This window comes from Polyodon spathula, chromosome 15 (genome assembly GCF_017654505.1).
Source record: "Polyodon spathula isolate WHYD16114869_AA chromosome 15, ASM1765450v1, whole genome shotgun sequence".
Classification (NCBI taxonomy): domain Eukaryota; kingdom Metazoa; phylum Chordata; class Actinopteri; order Acipenseriformes; family Polyodontidae; genus Polyodon; species Polyodon spathula.
The window spans coordinates 24,474,563-24,501,988 of NC_054548.1; the positions used below are offsets into that span (position 1 = coordinate 24,474,563).

At 39.2% G+C, this 27,426-nt stretch overlaps 2 protein-coding genes across 3 annotated transcripts; both read left to right on the forward strand.

The window, feature by feature from the left end:
• Window positions 1-157: 157 nt before the first annotated feature.
• Window positions 158-7,767, forward strand: LOC121327932 (centrosomal protein of 97 kDa-like). The gene is made up of 11 exons (XM_041272289.1): window positions 158-210; window positions 1,559-1,701; window positions 1,959-2,117; window positions 2,937-3,038; window positions 3,463-3,576; window positions 3,981-4,147; window positions 4,381-4,545; window positions 5,014-5,147; window positions 5,309-5,942; window positions 6,324-6,399; window positions 6,780-7,767. Exons 1-11 carry the CDS (start codon window positions 162-164, stop codon window positions 7,437-7,439), a joined length of 2,403 nt encoding a protein of 800 aa, XP_041128223.1. The 5' UTR covers window positions 158-161; the 3' UTR covers window positions 7,440-7,767.
• A 9,981-nt stretch (window positions 7,768-17,748) lies between these two features.
• On the forward strand, window positions 17,749-26,210 carry LOC121328026 (NF-kappa-B inhibitor zeta-like). Of its 2 annotated transcripts, none has more exons than XM_041272478.1 (12): window positions 17,749-17,854; window positions 19,904-20,040; window positions 20,482-20,518; window positions 21,071-21,165; window positions 21,274-21,905; window positions 22,378-22,483; window positions 22,823-22,969; window positions 23,564-23,627; window positions 24,004-24,173; window positions 24,671-24,781; window positions 24,887-25,054; window positions 25,167-26,210. In XM_041272478.1, exons 2-12 carry the CDS (start codon window positions 19,987-19,989, stop codon window positions 25,218-25,220), a joined length of 1,638 nt encoding a protein of 545 aa, XP_041128412.1. In that variant the 5' UTR covers window positions 17,749-17,854; window positions 19,904-19,986; the 3' UTR covers window positions 25,221-26,210. The 2 variants fall into 2 exon arrangements, with proteins under 2 accessions (XP_041128412.1, XP_041128411.1); XM_041272477.1 differs by lacking the exon at window positions 17,749-17,854 and adding an exon at window positions 18,454-18,994.
• Window positions 26,211-27,426: the final 1,216 nt, after the last annotated feature.

Below are 27,426 nucleotides of genomic sequence, written 5' to 3' on the forward strand. Positions count from 1 at the left end.
TTTATTCTAATACTAAATTAAAATATAAAGCACTGTTCTCAAACGATATTATAGTAATTTAACGTTGTTTTATAAGTGTTGATTTACAATTATGTTTTGTTAAATTAATATGACCAGTCAGTTGTGAGACCCGTTGCCTGGCGTCAACATAAGCGGGAAGTATGGCGGCATCTGAGTGGGAAGAAGACTGTAATATGGCAAATATTCAAGGTAACTGTAGTAACTTACTGGGCATTCAGTACACGGTTTTGTGTAAATATGGTGTTAATAACACAGTTCGAGCTTATCCTTAAATCGTAGAGGGGCTATCAACTCTGAATGTGTGTTAATTTGCAGCGTAACCCTGGTTTGTTTTGAAATACGCAAGACAAATGGCGCGCGATGCGCAAAGGGAGTTGTAGTTTTGTTAATATGTGGCTATCATTTGATTGAATGTATGTGGTTTCAGAGGGGAACTACAGCTTCCATGCGTTTTTGCGCTTCCCTGGCGACAGGCAGTTGGCCAGGTGTGGGTTGGTAGTCTCAATACAGTCTGATCCTGTCATTTGGACAAACAAAATACTGTGTAAATGTTGTTTGACAGGCATAGCAACGTTGTGTAAATGTCATCAACCAGTTAACCTGCAGTCTGAACTAAGTAAAACCGTAAACTGTGAAATAGGAACACAGTATAATTACCACCAGTGTACTGGGAAACAGTCTTGCAAAATGGGTGTTTCGAGTCTCACGTTGGACAAATATGGTAAGAATTATATTATTATTATTATTATTATTATTATTATTATTATTATTATTATTGACATTTTGCAGATTACTAATGTCAAATATTTAAAATACAAACAGACTGGACCGTGCTTCGTAAAGCTAAAGTTTATGCGATGAAACAGACTTCGGTGACAGTTTAACTGTGTCCTTTGTAATTCACCTAATGTTGCCACTATAACTTTTAACCCACTACTGAATGTCAGCCCTCATACATAATTAGAGCAGCGTTACAATCATTTCTCATTAGCGTTAATGTTGTGTTAATCTTATATCTCACATCACGGAAACCAGTGCCAACATTTCAAACAAAACACGCACGTAAAATGTGAAATTCACCTCATAATCTGGGGCACATTTTATGGGAGTGCATTTTACGGGAATTTTAATTGGATCGTTGGCTCCAGGTTAGTTTGGTGTCAAATACTGTACCCTGTCAGTACATCAAGCTTTGTTTATTATCCAATTAGGGAGAACTACACTTAGTCTATAGGCTGTGAGATCATTATTGTGAATAGATTTGCACTGATGGATGCCTGAAATGAAAAACGAGAACACCAGTGTATTCTGGTTCAAGCTGTAGAATAAACACATTAGTACATGCAAATACGTTGATCTTCTGCAATTCTTATGACACAACCGTGGTTGTGAGTCCAGACAAGATATAGTTGAAAATGTGGAGAAAAAAATGGAGAAGAACCATGTAACCTGGACAGCCTTCAGCTCAGTGGTTGGAATTCCATTGTTTATATTTCTGCATGACCTAACACAGATGTGTTTTTTATTCTGTGCACAGGATCTGTGGTTGATTTGTCAGGCCAGGATATGCAGAAGCTGGATCCAGTGTTTCCCTGCGCTGCTGGAACCCACACGCTGATCCTGGACAAGAACCAGATCATAAAGCTGGAGCATCTGGAAAAGTGTAAAGAGTTAATGCAGGTACAGCTTGATAGAAGGGGATGATCGATGCTCCCACTGAAACTGTAAAACCGTTTTCTGTTTTCTTTACTTGCTGTGACCATTTCTTTTTCTGGTTATCATGGACTTGTCATTAAGCACTATTTAAACCATTCCTATCAATTAAGTTTTTACAAGATTCTTCCCTACCTGGTTAAATACAGATTGGACACAATGAAGGGAAGCTGGCTCTCCTTTAATTTTTCTATCTTATTTTTAATAAATTCTATTTCTTCCAGTTGTCTGCGGCCAACAATCGGCTTGTGCGGATGATGGGAGTAGCCAAACTGACGAACCTCAGGGTACTGAACTTGCCCAACAACAGCATTGGGTATGTTGAAGGGCTAAAGGACCTGGGACATCTGGAGTGGCTGAACTTAGCTGGGAACAACATCAAGGTAGCTTTCTTGCTAACATGTAAAGGAAGTGTTTTGTTTAGAGGCTTTATTTGTAGGCGAGATGTTAACATTAAAGTCAAAGGTTTCCACATTAAAAAAAAAAAAAAAAAAAAAAAAAAAAAGGTTGAGGCAGTGGCACTACATTTTCATATTCAATATAACTCTAAAATATATTTATTCAGTGCAATTTAGTACAGTAAAAAAAGAAAGGTAAATCAAACTAAAGCATTTTTTTTTTATGGCACAATCTTAATTTATAAAGGACTACCTCAGTGATACCATAAATTGATACAAGATTCGAAACACAAGTGCCTAGCATGCCACACAAGAGAAGAAAAAACAAACACAGTATATTAAAGTCTAACCTGTTAACATTTCACAGTGCATTGATTTGATTCATGCAGCTGTGTCAGTAGTGCTTTTCTTTCTTGGGTTCAGTCATTCCTGTACAGCTGCACTGCAGTGATCCAAGACATTTTCCATTGCAATATTTTACATAAAAAAGCAAACTTAACTCTCCGTATTCCTTCCACAAATTAGGTGGCTTGTTCATTAATCGCTTGTTGTATGCAGTGATTGGACAGGTGGGTAAAGGTAGATCTAGAGTTGGATAAATCAACCTGTCAGTCAATGGCATTCTTCTTGAGTACACAAGCATAGTATCAACCATCCAAAATACAGATGTATTTGTTAACCCTGATGGATCACTACACCTTGAAGTGCATTACATCAACAGGAGTATAAACAATGCAACTTAAACAATGTAATCTGAGTGACAACTATCACATGATGGCTAACTGACCTTTTTTAATATTTCAGGTAATTGATCAGATAAACAACTGTGTTGCGCTGAAGCACCTGGACTTGTCTGACAACAACATCTCGCAGATAACAGACCTCTCAAAGCTTCCCTCATTAAAGGTAGTCATTCCAGTAACCTTGTGTAAACTAGAGTAGAAGTGGGGGCTCTGTTTTAATATTCAGGTACCAATATTTAATGGGAGATTTATTTTAATAGAAGGGTCAGTATTCTGTGAAATTTAAAGTTTGTCTTGCATTTAATATATTGTTGTTCTTGCCTTATTAATACTGTTCCTACACAGCGGAAGTACAGTTTTCTCCACTTCTTGTGAAATGGTATTTGTGAGTGGTTATGTTTTTTTTTTTTGTTGTTTTTTTTTTTTTTTTTCACAAACAGAATTGTTTGTCTTTTAAATGTTTTTTGTAAAAATGTAGACATGTTTCATTACCAAGCATCTCAGAATGTATTTGTACTTCAAGAATTCAGGTTTAAATTCATGCTGATTTGCATCTGTTACTTTAATCGTGTTGCTTCTTTAACTAGACTCTCCTGCTTCATGGAAACATCATAACAACCCTGCGCACTGTGCCAATTCATCTGCCTAAAGGGCTGAACATCCTGTCTTTGGCAGAAAATGAAATATGTGATCTCAATGAGGTATTACCTTGGACTAAAATAACCCTGTACTATTAGAAAATCGCCACTTTTTGTAGCATGTATATAGCATTTTAGCTTATTCTCGCCAGCAGAGGGCAGAGTTAGCAAAGAACACACCACCAGGGTTAGTTTTAGTACAGTATTTAAATAATATACAGTATCTTAAAGGTTAAAGCACCTTTATACACTTCTAGATATTTCATTCTTCTCCTATAATCTAACCCAATGTATGCTATTACATTATTAGTAACTAGAAGAGTGAACAAAGTACTGTTCCATCAACTAGACCACATTAAACAGGTTCAAAAGCAGATGTCAGTTGTAAAAATCCAATCCTCTGAGCCCTCTAGCTCCACCATTGTAACTCATATTCTAATTCACAGGACCAATGCTTCTTATTCCAGGTTTCTTTTCTGACTTCGCTCTCTGAACTGGAACAGCTGTCCATTATGAGCAACCCCTGTGTAATGGCTACTCCCTCCCTTCCTGGGTACGACTATCGGCCCTACATAGTTAGCTGGTGCCTCAGTCTCAAGATCCTAGATGGGTACATTGTGTCACAGAAGGAAGGGTATGCATTTGTCAGTATCTCCTTATTATTCAGTCAGTGAAAACCTCTTGATATGATATCTATCATGATATAATTGGGAGTATTCAAGTATTAATATATATGCAAAAACCACTTCCACTGTATCTCCAGGCAGTGATATGCTTCACCAATGGAGAATAAGACATGTTCCTAAGCTGTTCTTTTTTATATTAACACAAGGGCACTGGTAATTCTGATATTTTTTTTTATTCCAGGTTGAAGGCAGAGTGGCTCTATAGTCAAGGCAAAGGGCGATCATACCGTCCTGGGCAGCACATCCAGCTGGTGCAGTACCTGGCTTCAGTCTGCCCCCTGTCATCCAGCCCTGCCTTGCAGTCTGCAGAGGATGCCAAACTGGAGAAGATACTAAACAAACAAAGGTGGGACTGTGAAGATATTTGCTTTTTTTTTTTGTAAAGCTTCATCTGAAATCAAATTAGAAAATGTTTTCCAAAATACACATAGAACAGTGACATTTGTATTTACTTGTTGTCCTATTTCACTGTCCAAGTGTCTTGTCTTCTAAGTGTGACAGCTTTGAATATTGTTTCTCATCATTAAAGGAATAGGAATAAAAAACACTTCCAACAAATTCTACAGAACTTTCCTCAAGTATGGCAAGTTTATATAGTTTAGATTAATAATTATACATTAAAATAATCCAACATTTTAGTGTTCATATAAAACACTCAATCATAGAATGTAGTAAGGCTAAAGTAAACGTCAACATTTTTTGCTTTGTAACACTACATGAACATTTAAATGTTTTGGTCAGAATTGGTAAAAGAAAAACAAAAAAAAGGTCTGTTTTGGGTTATGTTAATCTGTATATGAATATTGTTGTCCAGACTTCATCAGAAACAGCTGCAGCAGCAGTTTCAGAAAGGATGTCCACCCAGCTCATCCACACTGAACCAACCTGTTCAACTCCCAGTCGAGCACTGCAGTCCAGTACACACACCACTGGGGTCCGTTGACAGAGGTAGGAATTGCCTTCCACGTCACAAAATCAGGGAGTGTCTAAAAGGGCTTCATGTGCAGTGGTGGCACTGAGTGGTGATGATACCAGTTCACACACTTTTTATTTGCAAAATGAATAATTATCTTTAAAAAAAGTCTGTTTATTTTCACCTTGTGCTTCAGAGCCTATACCTCAGGTCAACACCTGGTTGGGAATGAGTGTGTCTGCTGATAACTCCTACTCTGCTGAGCAGTCAGCACAATCCTCTTCATCCCGCAACGAGCTCTTATACCTGGAAGATGTCCACACGGACGAGGACAAGCTGAACTGCAGCCTCCTGTCCTCTGAGTCCACATTCATGCCTGTGACTTCCGGCATGTCCCCTCTGTCACCTGCCTGCGAGCTGAAGCTTGAAAGGGAGGAGGTGTCAGACAAGGACCTTGATGCTACAGTCCTGCAATTCAGAAATAGTTCAGAGACTGGGGTGAGAGAGGCTAAGGAGCCAGTCTGGACAGAGAAGCAGACTGTTGGGAAGGCAGCAAGAGAGGGTCACAGCAGTTGTGACATTGCAGCTTCTGTGACTGGAAGCAATCTGCTGGAGATAGCGCTGCCCTTTGAAGAGAGGTCTGAGCAAACCGTTACTGAGGAAGAGAAAGGTATCCTTCATGGTTTGAATGAAGCAGCCATCAGAATTCAGGCATGTTGGCGAGGCTTTTGGACCAGGCGTTTCGACCCCAGGGCTAAGGAAGTTTGCTCTGAAATCCGCCTGCGCAGAATGCAGGACCACATTGTGTTCCTGTCTGATGAATTAAGACAGTAAGATAATATATTTAATGTCTTATTAGTAAACCGCTGTAGTTTAACCATTGTAACCGCAAGATTAATACTGCCTTAGTCCACTGGATTTTTATAATAATTTTAGTGAAGGGGTCAATAAATCACCCATCATTGGAATGTTAGTAAATCACCCATCATTCATATATTCTTTAGTTGCAGCAGCATTTAGATATGCTTAAAAAGAACTTATGGATTTCAAGATTATGTTAACCAACTTAACTATATGGTTTCAGTAAGTTATAATATTATAAAATATCAATGAATCAGTGTTTCAAAACTTTTTTCTTTGTAAACAAGCTTATTTTCCAAAGCAGTGTTTGTTATGATCATTTACACAAGCCTTACTGTTGCATTTCCCAGGCTGAGAAAGGAGTATGAAGAAGAGCAAATACAGAGGCTTGTGCAAGAAGAGGCTGTAAAATTCATGTGGAAACAGGTATTTCACACTAGAGCCTAGGACATGTTAACCACTGGCCCCTATTTCAAATCCAGATTTTTATTTAGTGTCTTTGTTTAAGCTATGTTTGGTTTGGCCTCTCATGACTGTAAATGCTGGCTGAAGCACAAAAGGAAGTGACAGGTTTTGAGTTTTACTTTCTATTACAACATTCATTTCTGAACATGCCATCTTCAGAATCATTCAAATGATACATACACACGTCTTTAAATTATGTGTCTTCATATACATCAAAATGAGTTTACATTTTCTTTCTAGAAAGTTTTAAATCCCTGGTAGTCAAATAAAATCAAAGGTCTTCTGAATATGGTAGATCTTATGTGACATTTATGTGTATTTATTTATTTATTTATATATAGCTTCAGTACTTCCAGCAGTGGCAGCAGTCTGTAAACCAGCAGCTTCAGTATGCTTCCCAGCGAGAGATTCCTTCATCCAGTACTTTGGCTCCATCCATTCTCTCCTTCTCAAATCTCTATGATCCCAAACCCCACAACTCTCTGGCATTCAGCACCGAAGGACCAGCATCCCACTGCTGCGAGCAGTCCTTCCCTGACTCTGGCTTCCACTCCTGTGCTGGTGGGGGCGAACCTGACCAGCTAAGACGCACCCTGCTTTCCAGCCAATGCAGTACGGACGAGAGCCTGAGCTCTGGCACTGGGGCCTCTATAGAGACTGTGCGGCCATTCACTGAGGGGCAGACTAAGAACGGGGAAGGCACGGAACTGGGCAAGGAGGTAAACAGCAAGGAGAGTTCACGGAGTGAACAGGACAGCAGCCTGCTTGAGCAATATCTGAATTCTGTCCAGCAGCTGGAGGAGGCAGAGGACCGGGTTGGGGAGAGGATAGAGAGCCCCAGATCCAACTCTGCAGAAGTGGGAGAGACCCCCCCACGTCTTCCTCTTCCTCCTCAAGAGACATCGGCAGTATTACAGGCTGACTGGACTCCCAGTCCAGAGGTAAAGGACAGGGGGGTGGAGCCAGCCTTGCAAGGCCTGTCAGTGGAAGCAGGCACGTAAGAGTGCTTGCCACAGCCGTAACTTTCAGTGGGTACTGTACAGATAACTGGGGCCATTCAAGCTATCTTATTTCAGTTTGTTCCCCTCATCAAGCACAGAACTAAGGGGAATGAATCGCCAACATTTTAAAACTGTTGTCTCAAACTTCAAAACCTAAGGGTTAAACTTTGCAAAATGTACATTTCAGACTACACTTGTACATACCTAGAAGTCGGCACTGTATAATAAAGCTGAAACAAAGACACTGGTAAAGGTGAAAAAATGCCAAGTTACCAAAAGTGCCCAGCCATTTAAAGTAGAAATATCAAAAATACAAGCCAAGTTTCAAGAAACCATTGGGGCAACCTTGCCCAACACAAAGCAAATAGGCACAACTGTAAAGGCGATGGGGGCCAAGGTTGCCCCAATTGTTTCTACTAACTTAGCTTGTGTTTTTCATCCGTTTTGATCTGCTTTTATTGTGCCTGAAAAACACAAGGCACAATGAAAATGCAGCAGTCGGTAAGTTTTACACTAAAAGCTCATTGGACAAATACATAATGTTATTTGCATTTTGAATAGTGAGCAGGTTTGTTCATTGAGTAGTATTGTTTCTTGGGATAGCAAAATACTGAGCTCAAGTCATGTGATTTCATAAAAAAAATGTTTGTTATTTGAGTTGAGTTAAAATTGCCAAAATGAGTTGATTAAGAATCTGTAAAAATAGCCATTTTGGAAAAGACATGATTTTAATTAACGCAAGAACAATTAAAGATATCGCCTGGTTGCTATCGACATGGTTGAAGGCGGCCTGTTTGTGAGAGAAGTTGCCTGGAAAATTAGATGTTCTGCTTCAATAATCAGCAGATTAGACCAGAGAAACCAGGAAACCGGCTCTGTGAGGGACAGGCCACGTCGTGAAAGGCAGAGGGTCACCACACAAGCTCAAGACTGTTATGTTGACAATTGCATTGTTCAAGGCAACCACGACCGGCCACCCTTCGCTAGCTGGCTGCAGCTGCACAGGAAGAGTGGCAAAACATCCCACAGCAGTCTAGCCAGAGGATGATCAGGTCTATTAGTCAACACTACCAGGATCGTGTTAATGCTCAGGGAGGTCATACCCGATACTAACTTTGTAATGTTTTCATTTTGACACGTGTGTAACGTTTTATACTGAAAACTTATCATTCTTTGATCTGTATTTTTGTTCACATTTTCTGTGATTTTGTTTGACATCTTTTTAAAATATTTGATTAAATCCATTAGACGTGAGCGTTGTGTTTTTTTGGTGCATCTGTGTCTGTGGAGAGAGAGAGAAGAAAATATAGATGCTAAATAAAGTTCTACATCCCAAAAGTGTGTCCATTATTTATACTTTATTCATTAAAACAAGGTGAAAACAGGTATGCTGATGTGTTTTGACATGTCATCAGAACGGATTGAAAGCAGAACTTGTTAGATCTATTAAATGCACCCGGTACTCACTGTCATTTAACACCTCTGATTACTAGAAATAGTAATCTAGCAATCAATGCATTCAATTCAGATTCCAGATATTTAACAATCTGCTATATATTGTAGTGGCAGCATATCTGGTCCGCCGCAGGAAGAAATGGAGACGGCACAGGTTACAGTTTAAAGCAGCAAAAACTGCTATTTTTATTGGAACAGCAGGCAAATGGATGCTCTCTTATTAAATGGTTTAGCACAGATTGACAGCTCCAGGACACACAGCTACATGAAAACCACAACATGACCCTGAGCTGCACAAATAAAATATTGATTCCCCCCCACACACACCCACACACACACACAGAAGTACACGGCCCAATGGTTCAGACCCTCGGTCCTGCCCAAACAGCTGGTTGGCAGAACCAAGCACAAATTACAGTGCAGCCAACACAGATCCAATCTACATACAGCTGCACTGTGCATGTGACACCCCAGGCAGCGCCCCAAACACTGCCTAGACACAAAACACGCTTCTGACAACAGCACACTGACACTAACATTTCTACACCCCATCCCCGGCATCCAGTCCCAAGGATCCCCAAATTGACCCATCGCTACACTGGCCCCCACTCAAACGTTTCGAGAAGCTCTGACCTGGTCCCTGTGTGGCAGCCTCTGTGGTTGCCAGGGCGGAGGACAGCAACGCAACATGATGACCACTTCAGGGGCTGGGTCGCATCACTGCGCTCCAGGGCAGCCACCAATTCCAGACCCTTGTGCCAGTCCTGGACTGCAGTCCCTCCTGGGTCCGGGCTTCCTGGGACCGCTGCCCCTCTCTACACAATGGGGCAGAGGTTAGCTAGCACAACCCCAACAGCAACCTCGGAACCCAGCTTGGCGGGGGCTGGGTGCTGCAGCCACCGCGTGGGGCATTCAGTATAAGGCGGTGATAGTGGGCTCTCTGGGGCTCTGGCGGTGTGGGGCTCTCTCTCTGGGGCTCTGGCGATGCTGTGCTCCCTCTCTGTGGCTCTGGTGATGCTGAGCTCTCTCTCTGTGGCTCTGGCAATGCTGTGCTCCCTCTCTGGGGCTCTGGGGCAGTGAGGGTCTCTCCCTCTCTGGGGCTCTGGTGGTGCAGGGCTCTCTCTGGAGCTCTCTCTCTGGTAGCGTAGGGCAGTCTCTTCCAGGTGGCAGGAGGTACTCTTTTGTTGACTTCGATTTGCAGTCTCTCATTGGCAGCAAGGTGGTAGAATCTCACAGGCAGTGTGGGGTGCTTTCATTTAGTTATTGTTTTAATTAATGGACAGTGCAAACTGCTTGCCGTGAATGTGTATTGTAGATCTGCCCTGTTTGTTAAGTATAGTTTACCACCTGTATTTAATAAAACAATGTTCATTGCCTGACATAGTAGTGTTGTCTAGTTTATATTTTCCTTCTGGTATTCTGCCTGGATGATCATACACACACATATATATATATATATACACACACACACACAATATATATATATACACACACACACACACACACACACACACACACACACACACAGAATTTGTAATTCAGTAATATGAGAGAATTGGTCAGGGGTCTGAATACTTTTGCAAGGCACTAATATATACATATATATATATATATATATATATATATATATATATACACACACACACACACACACACACACACACACACACACACACACACACACACACACACACAGTGGCTCTCAAAAGTATTCACCCCCCTTGGACTTTTCCACATTTTATTGTGTTACAACATGGAATCAAAATGGATTTAATGAGGAGTTTTTGCCACTGATCAACACAAAAAAGTCCATAATGTCAAAGTGAAAAATAAAACATACAAATTGCTCTAAATTTATTATAAATACAAAACAGAACATAATTAATTGATTAAGTATTCACCCCCTCAATATTCCGTAGAGGCACCTTTGGCAGCAATTACAGCCATGAGTCTATTTGGATAAGTCTCTACCAGCTTTGCACATTTGCACACTTTGGGGACCTTGGTGAACAACAATTTTCAACTCTTTCCACTTATTCTCAAACGGATTGCGGTCCGGGCTTTGACTGGGCCACTCCAGGACATTGACCTTTTGGTTTTTAAGCCACTCCAGTGTGGCTTTGGCTGTTTGAGGTCATTGTCCTGCTGGAAGATAAATCTTCTCCCAAGTCCCAGGTCTCTTGCAGACTTCAGCAGGTTTTCCTCCAGGATTTCTCTGTACTTTGCTGCATCCATTTTGCCCTCTATCTTCACAAGCTTTCCAGGCCCTGATGCAGAGAAGCATCCCCATAGCATGGATGGTGTTCTCAGGATGATGTGCGGTGTTAGGCTTGCGCCAAATGTAGCGCTTAACGTTGAGGCCAAAAAGCTCCATAGAATCACAAGACCATAGAACCTTCTTCCACTTGGTCTCAGTCTCCCACATGCCTTCTGGCAAACTCTAGCCAAGATTTGATGTGAGTTTTTTTCAACAATGGCTTTCTTTTTGTAACTCTCCCATAAAGGTCAGTTTTGTGAAGCACCCGGGCTATTGTTACCGTATGCACAGTGTCTCCCAGCTCAGCTGTTGAAGACTATAACTCCTTTCGAGTTGCCATAGGCCTCTTGGTGGCCTCCCTGACTAATGCCCTTCTCACCTGGATAATCAGTTTTTGAAGTTGGCCTGTTCAAGACAGATTCACAGTTGTGCTATATTCTCTCCATTTCTTAATAATGGACTTTACAGTGCTCCAGGGGATATTCAATGCCTTGGAAATGTTCTTATATCCTACCCCTGATTGGTGCTTTTGAAGAACCTTATTCCGGACTTGCTTTGAATGTTCCTTCATCTTCATGATGTAGTTTTTGTTAGGAAATGTACTAACCAACTGTGTGACCACCCAGAGACAGGTGTATTTAACCTGAAATCATGTGAAACACCTTAACTGCACGCAGGTGGACTTCATTCAACTAATTATGTGACTTCTAAAGACAATTGGTTGCACCAGAGCTTATTTAGGGTGTCATAGCAAAGGGGGTGAATACTTATGCAATCAATTATTTTCTATTTTATATTTGTAATTAATTTAGAACAATGTGTAGAATTTATTTTTCACTTTGACATTATGGACTTTTTTTGTGTTGATCAGTGGCAAAAACTCATAATTAAATAAATTTTGATTCCATGTTATAACACAATAAAATGTGGAAAAGTCCAAGAGGGGTGAATACTTTTGAGAGTCACTGTATATACTGTACATATTGTATATAATGTGTCTGTGTGTAACACAGATATTGTATATACATATAAAAGAGCAGGTAAAAGAGCATAAATAAGCAAATAAAAACTATTAACTGATCAAAAAATGTAAAGGCAGGCACATTCATTACTACTTCTTTCCACTGCCGTGCCCTGATAGCTGTCTGCTCGCGCTGGCTGTTCATCTCACTATTAACTTCCTTGCTGCTAGATTCAGGAGCAGACATGGACATTGCAAATGGAAATTACATGGCAAAATATTGAAGCAGACACACATGTCATAGCAGAAATACAAAGCAAAACACACTAAAAAGCTTTGCAATTTGTACTGTATATGAATAATTTATAAAGGATGGGAGAAGAACAAACTAGTGACTGTGGAACCCCTTGATAATGAAGGTCAAGATACAGGTAATAAATGGTAATGTTTTTGTTCTATCCAAAGATGAATGCACTAGCAAAAGCCACAAGGCAGTGACATCAGCTCCCAAGCAACAAGCTCCTATGTTGTGAGAATGGATTATTTCAATGCAGCGGGTTTGTGCATTTGAGAAAGGAGAGGAAGAGGAAAAAATTAGTTGGAGTTGATGAGAAGCAATTACCCTCCGCTGTACAAATTTAAATGGTGTTCTGCTTTTTACACGAAAAATGAGAAAAAGCAGGTTGCGTAGAGGTTTTATACCGGACCCTGACGCATCCGATAAAACGAGAGAGTGGTTGTACAGTATTTATTTGTTAGCCTATTTGTTTTCCTATGGGTCTCTCGTTATATCGTGACCCTCGATATATATCAGATTTATACTGGAGCCGACACTCACAGTGGGTGGCGTGTATATATGTTGCTAAAGGCCAGCATACAGTACAATGGACATTTTATGTTGCACAACATTGATAAAAATGAGTTGTTTACAAATGTTGCTAATGTATACAGTACAAGGAAGCAGCTGAAAATATAAACATACTATATTTCTGGAAACTTTTGCTGTTGTGTAATATTACAGCACTGTAGATAATGCATGTTGATTTGAGAGATGATCTGGTAATTTTAAAGAAAACGAACACACCACTATACTGTGAAGTTCTCTCCTGCTGGCTTCTATTACCAAGATGCATGGGTGTCTAATTAATACGGGGTTGATTCATCAGTTCAATAACACCTCCATTACGAAGTGCTTGTAGAGAAAGACTGTCCACCTCTTCGTGGATTCCACTGTGCGCCAGTGGTTTGAATACTTGACTAACTGCCTTCCAGGTGTGTTTGTAGGCCCTGTCTTTCATATGGAAGATTTCATATGGAAGATACATAAGCAATTAGGAAATAACACTTATACCCAGGAACAAAAAAAAAAAAAAAAAAATTGTTACACTGTGTTGTAAGTATAAAATGAATGGTCTGGAAACAGAGGAAGAGGACTTTGAAAAATATCTCAGGGTTGTAGTGGCGTCATCATATCTCACCAATGTGGTGAGGCAATCAAAAAGGAAACTAGAATGTTAGGTTATATTGCAAAAAGTGTGGAATACAAGTCTAGAGAGGTCCTGCTAAGATTATACAATGCCCTAGTTAGACCCCACCTAGAATACTGTGTGCAGTGTTAGTCACCTCACTACAAAAAATACATCTTTGCATTTGAGAAAGTACAGAGAAGGGCAACTAGGCTGATACCAGCACTCAATGAGATGAGCTGTGAGGACAGGTTAAAATAATTAAATCTCTTCAGCCTAGAAAAAAAGGGAAAGAGGGGACTTGATTAAAAATCATCAATGGTAATGATAAAGTTAACCTAAGACACAACTTCAAATTCAGCACAGAGAACAAGAGAGCAGAAGAGGAAGCTGAGTAAAGGTACATTAAGAAAAGAAGACAAGAAGCACTTTCTTCCAGTTCAAAATGCATGGAATAGCCTACCAGGTGAAGTAGGATCTAAAGCACTGAGAACAAACTTTAGATTACAAAAGATTGCCTGAATTTGACCCATTGTTTATTATAGTGCATCCAAAAAACCGTGCAGTGCTTTACTTTTCTGTGTTTCATATAGTACTGTTTTGCGTAAAATAGAAGTAAAACCATTTGTCAAACAAGCTTATCGATAACAGTGTTCCACATTGCTTGAAATATAGCTTTAATCCTATTTGGTACAGCCGTTTTGGCACATTTTGCTGCAAAAGACTTCATGGGGTCAGGTTATAAATCAGAGTAATCACTCTGGCCTTACGTGTTCTATTGCTTCCTAACCCTATTGATTGACACACACACATCAAATCTATGCAGCTGCATGTATTTCAAATCATTGTTTTGTATCGATTTCTATCTGGGGAAACTAATCTTTGTAAATAATCTTTCTGTATGTTCTGTAACTATCATAGAGCATGCCTTTAAACATAATTTAAAGCATGTACTGTTTTTTATTTTTTTTATTTTTTTTTATGTAAATGTTACAAAATGCAAATCAAACAATCTGAGAGTGCTTAAGAGACATCCAGTTCTCATTATGATTCTCAATAACAGCTAAAAGAACACTTTGGACACAAGTTCCATTATAGCACTGCGGATAAGCACAAAAAATAGGCAAGATTGTGCATTTTTCATACAAATGTGAAACTTTGCATAATTATCCAACTTCAGGTATCTGAACATTTTCTGACATAGTGCCAATTAATCAACACACCCTGGCGGCCTATACCGCCACCTAGTGGCCGACCCGAGCAAGCAGTCTACCAGTTGAAGGGTTTTCAACCATTAAGGCTCAATTAAGGCTCAAGATTGCTCTAAATGTTGGCATGAATGTGATGAAACAATCAAAGATATGAGCAAATATCGCTGCATAATATCTGTTTCATGCACATTTTGGCCATTAGTTTTCTAAGTTACAGTTCCAGGTACTTGTAAAGACCTCAAAAACTGCATTGATAACTGTGGAGTAAAATTATACACAATACTATCAATTCAAAAGTTTCTGTATTGACCATTTTGCCACAAACCTAACCCCTCTCCCTGCCTTTACCAAAATTCAGAAAATGCCACAAAATGGAATAAAACCATGGCATGTCTTTTACTCCACAGCTATCAGGTATTTACAAGTACCTTGAACTGTAACCTAGAAAACTAGAAGCCACCAGGGGGTGCTGATCAATTGGCATTTATCAGAAAATGTTCAGCACCTAAAGTTGTATAAGAATGCAGTTTCACACTTGAAATATGAAAAAGTGTACAATGAATGTGCTTATCCGCTGTTTACCACAAAGTGTGACGATAATAGGTTAAAGGATTTTAAAAGACTTCATAAAATGAAACTGGCATGTCTGCTGGTTGTGGGGTCAATACAAATAGCACATGAAATGAAATCTAATCTTTATATATATAAGAAGATGTTATTTTGGTTGATATTGAAAATGGAATGCATTTTTTTTTAGATGATAAATTCATCATTGTAAATCATGCATAACACAATTCATTATTTTCAACTTTATATTGGTTCTTTTTTTTTAACCTGGACAATACAAATTTGTATCATCAGATCTGATTTGAAAAAGAACCGTCAAAAGCTATCAAGTAGTTTAGACAGAAACACCATTCCAGACCAGTTTATAGAAGCATAAGAAGTGTTGTTCTTGGCAGGATATGTTGAATGTTTATATTGCAACTTTTTAACTTGGTATTAATTCATTGTTCATGTGCCCTGGTCTGTATTGTGTCTGAAATCAGTTTGAGTCATTTTTGCTGCAATTACTCAAATGCTGTGTAATTTATTTATTTTTTTTAGCTGATGTTATCCTGAGGTCAGAGCAGCTCTTCTGCTCTTGTTGCCTACCACAGACATGTAACCCAAGCTTGTTCAGTCAAAGTCAAGTTTATTTTTGTATCGCTGGCAATAAACAGCTGTCCACTAGATGGCATCAGCTCTTCTATACAGATACTTTGCCGATCTAGAGTGGGTTATATCTATGGCAGGAAACTGGAAGAACAACTACTTTCAAGCACTTACTCTGTAATTACCTGCACAGCCTGTAGGGGTTGCTGGGGGGTGATTGAAACCTACTTGTGCCGAGAATTATTAAACTTTAAAACATATTTCAAACATGTTTGAACTCTATTGATCACTTTATAACATGAACATGAAATACATATGAATTATATAGCAATCAGATATTGCATATCAATTAAGGATACAGGATTTATACACAGCTAAGTTATATGTCTTCATTATGTTTTATTAGCAAATCCTATTAAAATGTATTAAAAAAAAAAAACTTTGTTGTAAATCTTGCATGTGAACCAGCACGTCACGTATTATATTAATAATAATACATTTAAATATATTATCAATGGTATATGTTTACTATTTATTGAACTCACAGTAATACATAACTTTAATAGTATATATGCATGCTGAGTAAGAAAAGCCTTTTCCACCTAGTGCAAAGCTGTGTATTGCCAGCAAAACAAAAACAAACTTGATTGTGAGTAGCTGTTCACTATTTGGCACTGGCTCTTAATTCTAAGATTCTGGTTATTCTTTCCAGGGTTACACAAGTGTATAAGAACATAAGAAAATGTTACAAACGAGAGGAGGCCATTCAGCCCATCTAAGATCCTCCAGTTCCTAGTATGTGATTGAACTCAAACGCTGTCAAATTAGGTCTTAAGGGATCTCTGTGATTCTGCCTCAACTTCATGACAATGTAGCCCATTCTATACCCTCACCACTCTATGTCAACAAGTGTCACCTTTCCTCTGTCCTAAGTCTACTTCCACTTAATTTCAAACAGTGCCCTCTGGTCCTGCTTTCTGTACTTCGCCTAAAGTAATGGTTAGTTAACTATATCAACAACTCCTATTCATGTCCGCCTTTTTCCTTTTGTTTCTATGTCAGACCACTAGAACAGAAGGGCTGGTTCACGCGATAACATTTATTTGTATTAGCACTAAACTCATTGCTGATGCTGGTCTGTGCGTACACATTCATCGTTTCAATGCCTTTCACTTCGTATATATTTTGTTATTCTTTAATGACAAAGTTCTCAGTATTGCATACGCTCCATTGGTGGTATGGCGGTATACAAAATAAATCAAGAAAACACACTTTATATGGTGGCCTAAACAATTCCATATGTATTTTGTAAATAACATTAAAAAACAAAACACGCTTGATAAAAAAAAAAAAAAGAACAGAAGATTGTAAAAGACCCTTTGTACAGTGTGTTTGTTTTATTCGCTAATAATGTAGCACCTCCTAGGTCCTTATTTTGAGCTGTACCTGTGATAAAGAACTTTGTATTGTGCTAATATAGGACAATATATGTGCCAACATTTAGAGCTCTAACATAAGTATGAATTTAACAGTCGCCCGATGTCTTGATCCACATGAATTGACTCCGTTTCAGGTTTTGGGCGCAGCCAGGGAATCCCCACCTTCAGGCATGTTGTGTTTCTCGGGAATTTCCAAACACACAAACAGGTCCTACGTTCATTAAACAAATATAATAGTTAAAAAAATGTAGAATAACGAGATCCATATAATTGAGTTTGGCAACTAGGGAATTTTTGCAGTTACCAGAAGAAGGAAATGAGGAAATTATTTAATAAAAAATCTGATTGAAAATAATTCACTAAGCCACTAGCAACTATTGTGGTGTGATCGTTAATGTATTGGGGAGAGCTTTATCACGAGCAAAACGTTTATTTTTACACGAGTAAAACCAGCTGATCAACAAAATGAAGGTACTGTGAACACCATTCACTTTGATTTTGTTGTACCTCTTTCATGTCTCGTTAAATGTAAATGCATTAAATAATGACATGTTAGTAATTAGCTGAGTGTTTGTTGATAATGCAACTTCCAACTGAGTCCGGTACTATTAGTACATGAAAAGGACTGTAAATCAAGATAGGGGTAGTGATGGCGTATGGACCATGAGTCCCCTGCACACCGCAGTGACAATGATGTGGACAATATAAACATTTCAGTGAATTCAGTAATAATAACTGTACAAAGGGTTGATACAATTTTTAACACAAGGCGTCACTACAACACCATACACTTGAACTGGTCTTCTCTGACTCAGTTGTAAAGAGAGAGAAAACGCGTTTAACTGTTCATCAGCCCCGTACAGGTAGTTGAAAAGCATGAGGTATGTGAACTGGATTATTTATTAATACAGAAGGTTTGGGCACACGCTTTCTTTTTATACATTTTTGTCTTATTATTTCTGTGTTAATGATATAAGTAATTATCTTTGTAATTGTTGGACTGTTCTGTGTGATTTAAATGGTTTAGTGGTACCATGGACATTGATGCACTTATATCGTATGCCAACATATGCATAACTTTGTTATTGGTTTTGTAAAATAAAACAAATATAAATATAAACAAACACAAAATGATTTACACTACTTGTTCCAAAACCCGAGTAGGCGTCCCTTTTGTTCCACCCTGGGTCAGATGTAGCCAATGGTGTCTCTGCAACCCGAAACTTCCCATTTTCAATTGGTTAAACACAATGTGAAAGAAGCACCTCTGTCATAAAACTTCTCATAACTGAATCCGACTGCTGAAGTGTTGAGAAACAAAGCGAGCGAGTTACTCCCAAAATACAAGGTTAGGGAAAGCAAAAGCTCTGTGAAAAATGATAGTAGACAGGATTACCGAACACAGTGGGGACCTCCTGGACCTCGAATGTGGGTTGATGACAAGTCCCATCAATCTGGGTTATTTCTATGGGGACTCCCCGGCGTCGAGCAACCAGTCCGGCTCCCCTGAGTCTCACTATTCCCCCTGTTCTCCAAATTCTGACTCGGAATCTTCCAGCAGCTGGAGCTCCGCCGGGTGCTACGCCAGTCCAGACGGATCCACCGAAAACGGTAAACAGACTTTCCAAATTTCTATCACCCGGAAAAACAAACAAACAAAAGAAACAAACAAACAAAAACAAACAAAAAAAAAAACAATTGACTGTTATGCGCGGTATTTAATGGAAATTAATTTAAATTAAAGGTTATTTCTTCATGTACTCACTGATGTGTATGTAAAAGTAATATTAAATGGATATATATATATATATATATATATATATATATATATTATATATATATATATAAATTAAATTTAATTACCCAAAAAATTTCGCAAAACTAAGTAACTAATTTAATAAATAAATAAATAAAATTAATATTTTTTTTCTTTAATAACAGACAACCCGATTTTGTTAAAATAAAAACTTGATTTAACTTACCAGAATAGACTGTAAGATTTGTTTTAATTGAATAACACATGGAGGAAAATTAGCCAGTTTAATACAAATAAATCTCAAGTGGATTGGTGGGATTAGGAACCATTTTTGTTAGATAAGAAAAGAAAGTGAAAAGCCCCATAGTCAGATAATGAACCAATATGGACAGAATTTTAAGAACTGTTTTTAAGGCAGGTATTTTGAACAGATTCCCTTATGTTTACCAGTGTTTTGCAAAATGAGACTAGACGAATAAACCTTTTCTAATTGGCAGCACTGTTTTGAGTTAACTGATTTTTATTTATTTATGTATTTATTTTGACAGTTGTTTTCGGGTCCTTGCCCAGCCAGGGGGTCATGTTGGTTGAGGTGCTGAGAAGACTACAATTACAATTCAGTTTTTTTTTCAGCTTTTTTTGAGAAACAAAAAGTCAAAAATAGAAATTTTAAACAGTGAGAGCAGCCTATGTTTAGCTAGTTTAGGAAGAACGTTGTAAAGTACAGCCAGTACTAAATCCTGCTCTCCCTGTTGTTTTGGCAGGTCAGTCCCCAAGGGGGGGTGTGAAACAACAGAACAAAGGGTTCCAGGGAGTTCGTGTGAAAAACCCAGTGAAGGAGCTCCTGATGAACAAACGAAGCAACCAGATATCGCAGAGCCCACAGCAGGAACACAACCAGGTAACTAGGGGAGATTCAGTAGGACAGATAACAGAAGCACTGTTACTGGTCAAGCCTCAATTAAACACACACTGGGTACACTAAACATTTGTGGTTGTTTTAAACAAATGGCTGTCCATTCTAGTTCTGGTGTCCTTAAAGGCAGGATTTGGTGTTCCACTTGCTTTTGATAAGTTTAGATGCATGTTTTGATTAGAAATACTAAAAGAAACATACTTAACTCAATATTTAATCATTTGAAGACATTAAAAAAGACTTCTAGTCGAAACGCTTCTCATTGAATGTATCATGTCTCTTTTAGCATTTGTAAGTTCTGCACTATAGTGTTTATTAGTTATTCTTAACTTTTTTTTTTATTAGACTGACACCCAGTAGCCTATTCCATAGATTAACAAGTGAGAAAAGCAACCCTAACTCCAGCCTGTTCTGTTTTGTGAATAGGTGCAGTGGAGTACAGAAGGACCCGAGGAGTTTAAAGGTATGTATTGATTGTCGAGTTATACACAGCTTTAATAACAAGTGCACAAAGTGAGAAATTGAACCTCAGACTGTTACCGGGTTACAGGGTTCCTAACTTGTATTGTTTTTAATGACTTAATATATGTGTACATTGTTAATACATTTTCTACACCTTTCACCTGAGAAATATTAATAACAAATAACCCAAAAATAAGCCAGGAGAGCTGCTAAAATACTTGATATCAGAGTTTTAATTTTTTTTTTACTGTACATCTTTTACAATACTGTTTCTGGTTTCATGTGGTGTCTTTGGTTGACCGATCAATTGTGGAGATCATAATTTCTTTTTATAGGTTGTCCATATTCTTTTTAAAAGTCATTCCCTTACATTTCAATACGAACTTTAGATTTGAAATGATAATAAGTAGTCTTAGATTATTACTATTGACAAACCGGGAGGTATAGAATCTTGTTGCCTAGTGTTTCTGCCAGTTAGCATAGCTCTCCATGGTCTACATTCAGAGTCCTTTCTAAGTGTTGGTAACATACCTGTGTACTTTGGTTTTGACAGAGCTGAAAACGATCCTGTGTGAAGGAAAGAGACATGCATCAGAGAATGTATTCGATGCTTTCAGTTACAAAAGAGCTGCTCCGTTTCATCTTCTGGTAACTCTTCCCTAATTTTGCAATTGTATGCCCCCTTTTATTCCTGTTTTCACCTAGTCCATTCTGTCTTTTTCCTAACATGTCTCTTATGTTTGTCTAATGTTCCAGACACCCCCCCAAACACCCACATCCATTGAGACCATGGACAATGGCCAAAAGAACGAACCCAGAAGCTCAGAAGCAAACCCTAACATCCTGAACGTCATCCAAATGGTCAATGACAATGCCGCTCAGGTTTCCCTGACAACAGTGCAGTTTAATGGGGGTAATCCATCACAGGATCACCAGAGAGAGCAATATTATGAGTCTTATGGGGGGCAAGTTTCCATGGAGCCACAGGTTAGCAGCCCACCCCAAGCCAGTGATCCAGACCAGATGTTCCCCTTCTACTCTCCAGCCCAAATGCAAGAGTTCCCCTATACTTCACCATGCCTGGCCAGTGATCAGTCACCTGGTTATCCAGCAACCCAGCCAGATATCCTGCAGTTCAACATTCCAAGCCAGGTTGGGAACCAAGAAGAGCAGAAGAACCCCCTCAACATGCCAAGCATCTTCTCTTCCCCAGCCCCTCGGCTGGACCCTCAGATCTTCTCTGCTCCACAGCTTCCTTCAAAGTGTCCCCAGATTCCCCAGGAGCCCGTAGGCATGTCGTTCTTCCAGTGGCAGATTGAGCAGGAGGACAGGAAGTTGGCCAACATCTCCCAGGAACATCTTCTCTCCAAAGACGCTGACGGTGACATGTAAGTAGACAAAATAACAAACTGCTTCCAAAAGCCCACAACAAACCAGTGTAAACCATACATGAGTTGCTAGAACTGTCAGCTGCGTGTGATCATTTCTTTCATTATATTTATTAAATAAAATATGCACGCAGTCTTCAAAAAGATAAAGACTAAGGAACAACATAACTTTAAACAGCACTAACAATTAGGGTATGTGCAATGGAAAATTCTAATTCCACTCTCTTCCTTAACAATGCAGTGGCTATTGATAGAGTGATCCCAAATTATTTTCTCATTTAAACATAAATGAACCAATTCACAGTTGTCATCGATTGCAGTACCACGTGCTGCCATAACAGAATGGTGTAGCCAATGACACCAATGGTATTTTTTCAAACTTTTCTGCAAAGATTGCAGCAAGTTTAATTGAGATTAATGCTAATGTTTTTACTAGCTGGCTCAGGCTAACAGCTTTATCTCTTGTTCCTAGGTTCCTCCACATTGCCGTGGCCCAAGGAAGACGAGCATTGTCCTACGTGCTTGCCAGGAAGATGGCTTCGTTTGGCATGTTGGATGTCAAGGAGCACAATGGCCAGGTAAGATCTCCTGCTCTGTAATCTGACTGCCAGAACACAGTTCTGATCCAGTCCAAATAATTCAATTATTGAAACCATGGCAAATTAAAATGTCCTTAAGATATCAGACAGTGTGGGGCTGCTTTTGAGAAAAAAGGCAACAAACAAATCAAAGTCCATTATTCTGGGTCAATATTTAACCAGTTCTTAAAATAGAGTTTAATCTCAAATTAACTAATTTATGGAAGGCAGGGCGTTGTTGGGGAGTCACTACCAGTAAGTGCATTTACTTCCTTGTAGAGTGTTACGTCACCTGCGTTGATAAGAGTGTTTTTCATTGTTTGTTTTTTTTTCTTGCAGAGTGCCCTGCAGGTTGCCGTGGCAGCAAACCAGCATCTGATTGTGCAGGACCTTCTGAGCCTGGGTGCACAAATAAACACAGCCGACTGCTGGGGCAGGACACCACTGCATGTGTGTGCAGAGAAGGGTCACGCACAGGCTATCCAGGTAATGTTCTCCACCATGCAATTTAAATATTAAGTTACAATTACTATTCTCAACTGTGAAGTATCATATAATAACAGTAAGACTATCAATTCCCTAACTACAGTATAAAAAATGCAACAGTGAAACATCACCCTTTCAACCTTGTTCAATATAAAAATATATACAAATAAAAAAATCTAAGTGGTACATAGGCAGGTATTGTCCTGTCTGGGGCTTGCTGCTGTTTAACAGACTGATTACTGAACATTTACTGAGCAGGCAAGGCAAGGGATTGCAGATTGATGAACTTCCATGGAATCTTACTCTGCATTGGTTAGAAATGAATCCCTGGTCTTGTGTTACTTTCTTCCTCATTCCCCAGTCCGCTTGGGTAACTTGATTCTGTCTGACAATTACAGACAGTAATGCACAGTATTTCCATAACAGTTTCAGCACACAAATGCCCATGTTTAGAAATCAAGAAAGGCGAGTCAAATGAGTTTATGTATTGTAGTTTATATCGAAATGTGTATAGCTGCATAGATCTCACTGTACCATGCAGGGCAAAGTGTGTGTACCTTTGATTTAACGTTGAGTTATTTTGTGTCTTGGCAGGCAATTCAGAAGGGAGTCCTTCAAAATGGCCAGCAACTGGATCTGGAGGCCATAAATTATGATGGTGAGTTTCTATTTTTCAATATGTTTCATTATATAAAATAGAAAATTGGTACCAGATAATTGGATAATTCCCACTGTAATGCCCATTTCCAAATACTTATCGTGATACAATGCTTAGCCACCCCTCTGTAGTATTATTTTTTAAATCCAGCCTCACCAACCCGAATTTTTCATATGCAGTACATTGTGTTGCTGGACAGGAAAAACAGAATCTAGGGACGTAAATAAAGTCGCTTTTCTTGTTTAAAAAATGCTTGGGCATTACAGGGTTAAGTTGTTTGTAGACAGTTTTCCTGCTCGCGCTTTGGCCCTTATGTCAGTAGTGTGAAATCTCAGTGAGGAAGAGATTGTAAGGAGGTGCCTCTGCTTTGCTTCAGGTATGACAGCGCTGCACCTTGCGGTGGTCTCCCACAATGCTGGGGTGCAGGAGCTCCAGAAAACCCTGCAGCCCCGTTCTCCCCACATCCAGGGTCTGCTGATCAAGAACAAGAGGCTGGTGGACTGTATCAAAACTCTCCTTCAGATGGGAGCAACCGTCCATTCTAGGGTGAGTCTGGTGCACCTACCATCCTCTCTAGGGATGTTATTCAGCTTCAATATCACATGTTTTTTTAAAGTTTTACTCATGGATAACTATACAGAGCATCAAAAGAAACTTATCACTATTACAACACATTTATTTTTGAAAAAAAGTGTAACCAGACACACTCTGTCAATGACAGTCCACGAACTGGAAGACCAAGCGTCATAACACCTGCCCAAGATCGACAAATTGTTTTGCAGCATCTTTGTAATGTCAGTTGTTAATCAGCACAATAAAAGTCACTGCACCTGCTCCAAAACAGAGTTTGTCATTTTTTGATCACATCTAGTGAATTTTATCCAAATGTAGTTTCTTTTGATGCTCAAATATAGGTGATACTTTTCTTTTGATGCTCGGTATATATACTGTTACATTATCCTAGTTAGCTTTTGCTAAAGTTGTCACTTTAAGGGGATTGTGTTGATATTATTAACTTTGTATTTTATTTGGTGTCATTTCAGGACAGGAAGAGTGGCCGCACAGCAGTGCATATTGCTGCAGAAGAGGCCAACTTGGAACTGCTTCAGCTGTTCCTGGACCAGCCTGACAGCTTCACGATCGTTAATACAAAGGTATGACATGTCTGAACGGCATTGGTGCGGTATGTTTACAGTTAATAACAGAACTCAGGGTTTCAAGCTTTGTGTATCCTGACCCCTCTCCCCTTCTCTCCTCAGTTGTATAATGGAAACACGGCTCTCCACATTGCTGCCAGCCTGCAGAACCGTGTGGCTCAGCTGAATGCGGTGCGTCTGCTCATGAGGAAAGGGGCTGACCCCAGCACCCGGAACCTGGAGAACGAGCAGCCCCAAAACCTGGTGCCGGATGGGCCTGTGGGGGAGCAGGTAGACTGGATATTCTAGTTTGTTCCTAGCCATTGATATGCACAACAGTACATAAACCAATACTAGGGATGCATTGATAGTAACCTGCTCCTGTTCTCTCTCCTGCCCTCAGGTCCGGCGCATTCTGAAGGGGAAAGCAGTGAAGATACACAGCTCTCCTTTCTGAGCCACCAGCATTTCATTGACAACCACTGTCAGTTAGGCAGTCCAGTTTATTCGTCCGTAAGCATTTGCCACAGGCAGATGTGTGTTGTTTCTATGAAACAAAGGAGCTTTTGTTCACTACTGTGTAGTGTTTTGTGTATTAAAAGAGGTACATTTAAGCAAGGACCCGGTTTGATCAGTGTGCAACAGCAGTGTTTGTCAAGGTGATCTAATCTAAGAGATAGCCTTGTCTGATAAGTTGTTCCAAACGACTGTCTTGCAAATGCAAATCCATGCCACATTTCCCATGTAAAATGTCATGGTAAAAACACAGCAGAGAATTGTAAAGCATAGTGAACGAAAGAAAGATTAAGCAGGAATGGTAAAACACAGGGAGGCAAAGTATTGTGTGGCAAATTAAATGTATAGTAAAAGTATTTGAAAAGCATGCACATTTGCAATGGGAAACTTTTGTTAAGGATTACAATTTGCTTCCATCCCTTACATTTATTATTTGATTGACGCAACTATAACACGCTGATAAACCGGACTTGCTTTTGCTAAGAAGTTTAACATCAACAGTTAGTTGTGATAATGCTGTACATATTTAATACCTAGTCATTGAAATCCAGTAAAAGAAGAATGTTTAATGTAAATGTTTAATGAAATAAATTGCTGGATATTAAATTGACTTGTGTATGATTGCAATGTTTTTATTAATATTATTTCTTTCTTTAAGGTTCTCTAATTGTTTATGCGGAATGTGGGGGTTGTTTAGATGTAAAACGTATCCTGGTTTATTATAAATGTAGTCAGGTTAGTTTTCAGAGTTTAATTTCAACTGTAGTTTGTTTGCTCAGAGCTCACATCAGTTGACTAAGTATGTCTTGTAGACAATGTTTCTTCATCCAGGCTTTATTGTGACAGACAATCAATAAAAGCCTGTGTGTGTTTCTCATTTTTGTGTTGTTGTTAATTATGCATAATTCCAATAAAGACATTTCTAAACGAATCGCCTGTATGAATTTTTTGTACAATGTTCTTTACCTATGTTTAGAATTGATCTTCTTTACAGTATGTCAACTGCAATTTTACAGCATGCTTAATAGGGTTACCAACATTTCATTTTAACAGTGAAAAGGGAGGTAGACTTTTTTCTGACCCTATCAGTAAATCACTGCATCATGCACGGTGGAGAAAGGGTTGCCACCACTGGTTAACAAGCAAAACACTGATTTCTGTCTTCATATATTGACCCCCAACCACTCACTCATGCAAAATGCCTTTTACCATTTCACTGTACTACCAAAAATTACAACCTGCTTCAGTGTTATTTAATTGTGTGTCTAATCTGGTAAATTAGGGCTGTCGATTATTGGCTGCTGTTGAAATGACCACATCTAGGTAAACTGAACTGGGATTAACTATACATATAAAACAGGCACTTTTTACATTGTAAATGCCGGATGCTAGGAATCCAGTTTTTGGAACACGTCACAGTAATGATCTAAGGCTCTTGAGCAATAATGGAATTTTCCAACAGCCTGATAGCAAGCTCTAATAAACACTCATTTTATAACATCGTTTTCCAAGTCAAGCATAGAACCAGGGGTAAAAGAGTGCTAATCTTGTTAACCAGATTATCCCCACAATTGCAAATAACAGTGCTCCTGTACTGGGAGTACTGTGAAAATGTGACTGTTTTAGTCACGTTCACTGCTGGCAGAGATTCAGAGTAAAGTTCAAGGGTCCAGGGAAGCTGTTCAATGAAATGGCAGTTGACAAGGCTAATAGAAGCTGAACAAACCCTGAATGTGTTCTGCTTCTACATAATTTACCCATTGTACAAATCTTTCAAATTGCCTACAAGTTGTCAACCTGTATGGCAGAAACACTACTTACAGATTTTTTGATGGATGCGAATTCTCCTTCTCCCTGCATAAGGTTTTAGAGCAGAATTACATAATAAGTAACAGTACCATACCTTTTATACCATATATCCAGCTTTAGAAATATCTCTGATTTGCTGCAAGCACTCTGTAACCTAGATTAGGTTACAGTATAGCGATGTTTGTGGTGCCTGCCAGGCTGCATACTGGTCAGTAACAGCACTGTCCTTCCTAAAGCCCCCACCCTTTCAACATGTGCAGGGGCAGGGGTCTGTGGCGTTGCGAAGCACATATCAATAGGGGTTGTGCTTTTTTTCCATGTTGTTTGTAGTACAGGCC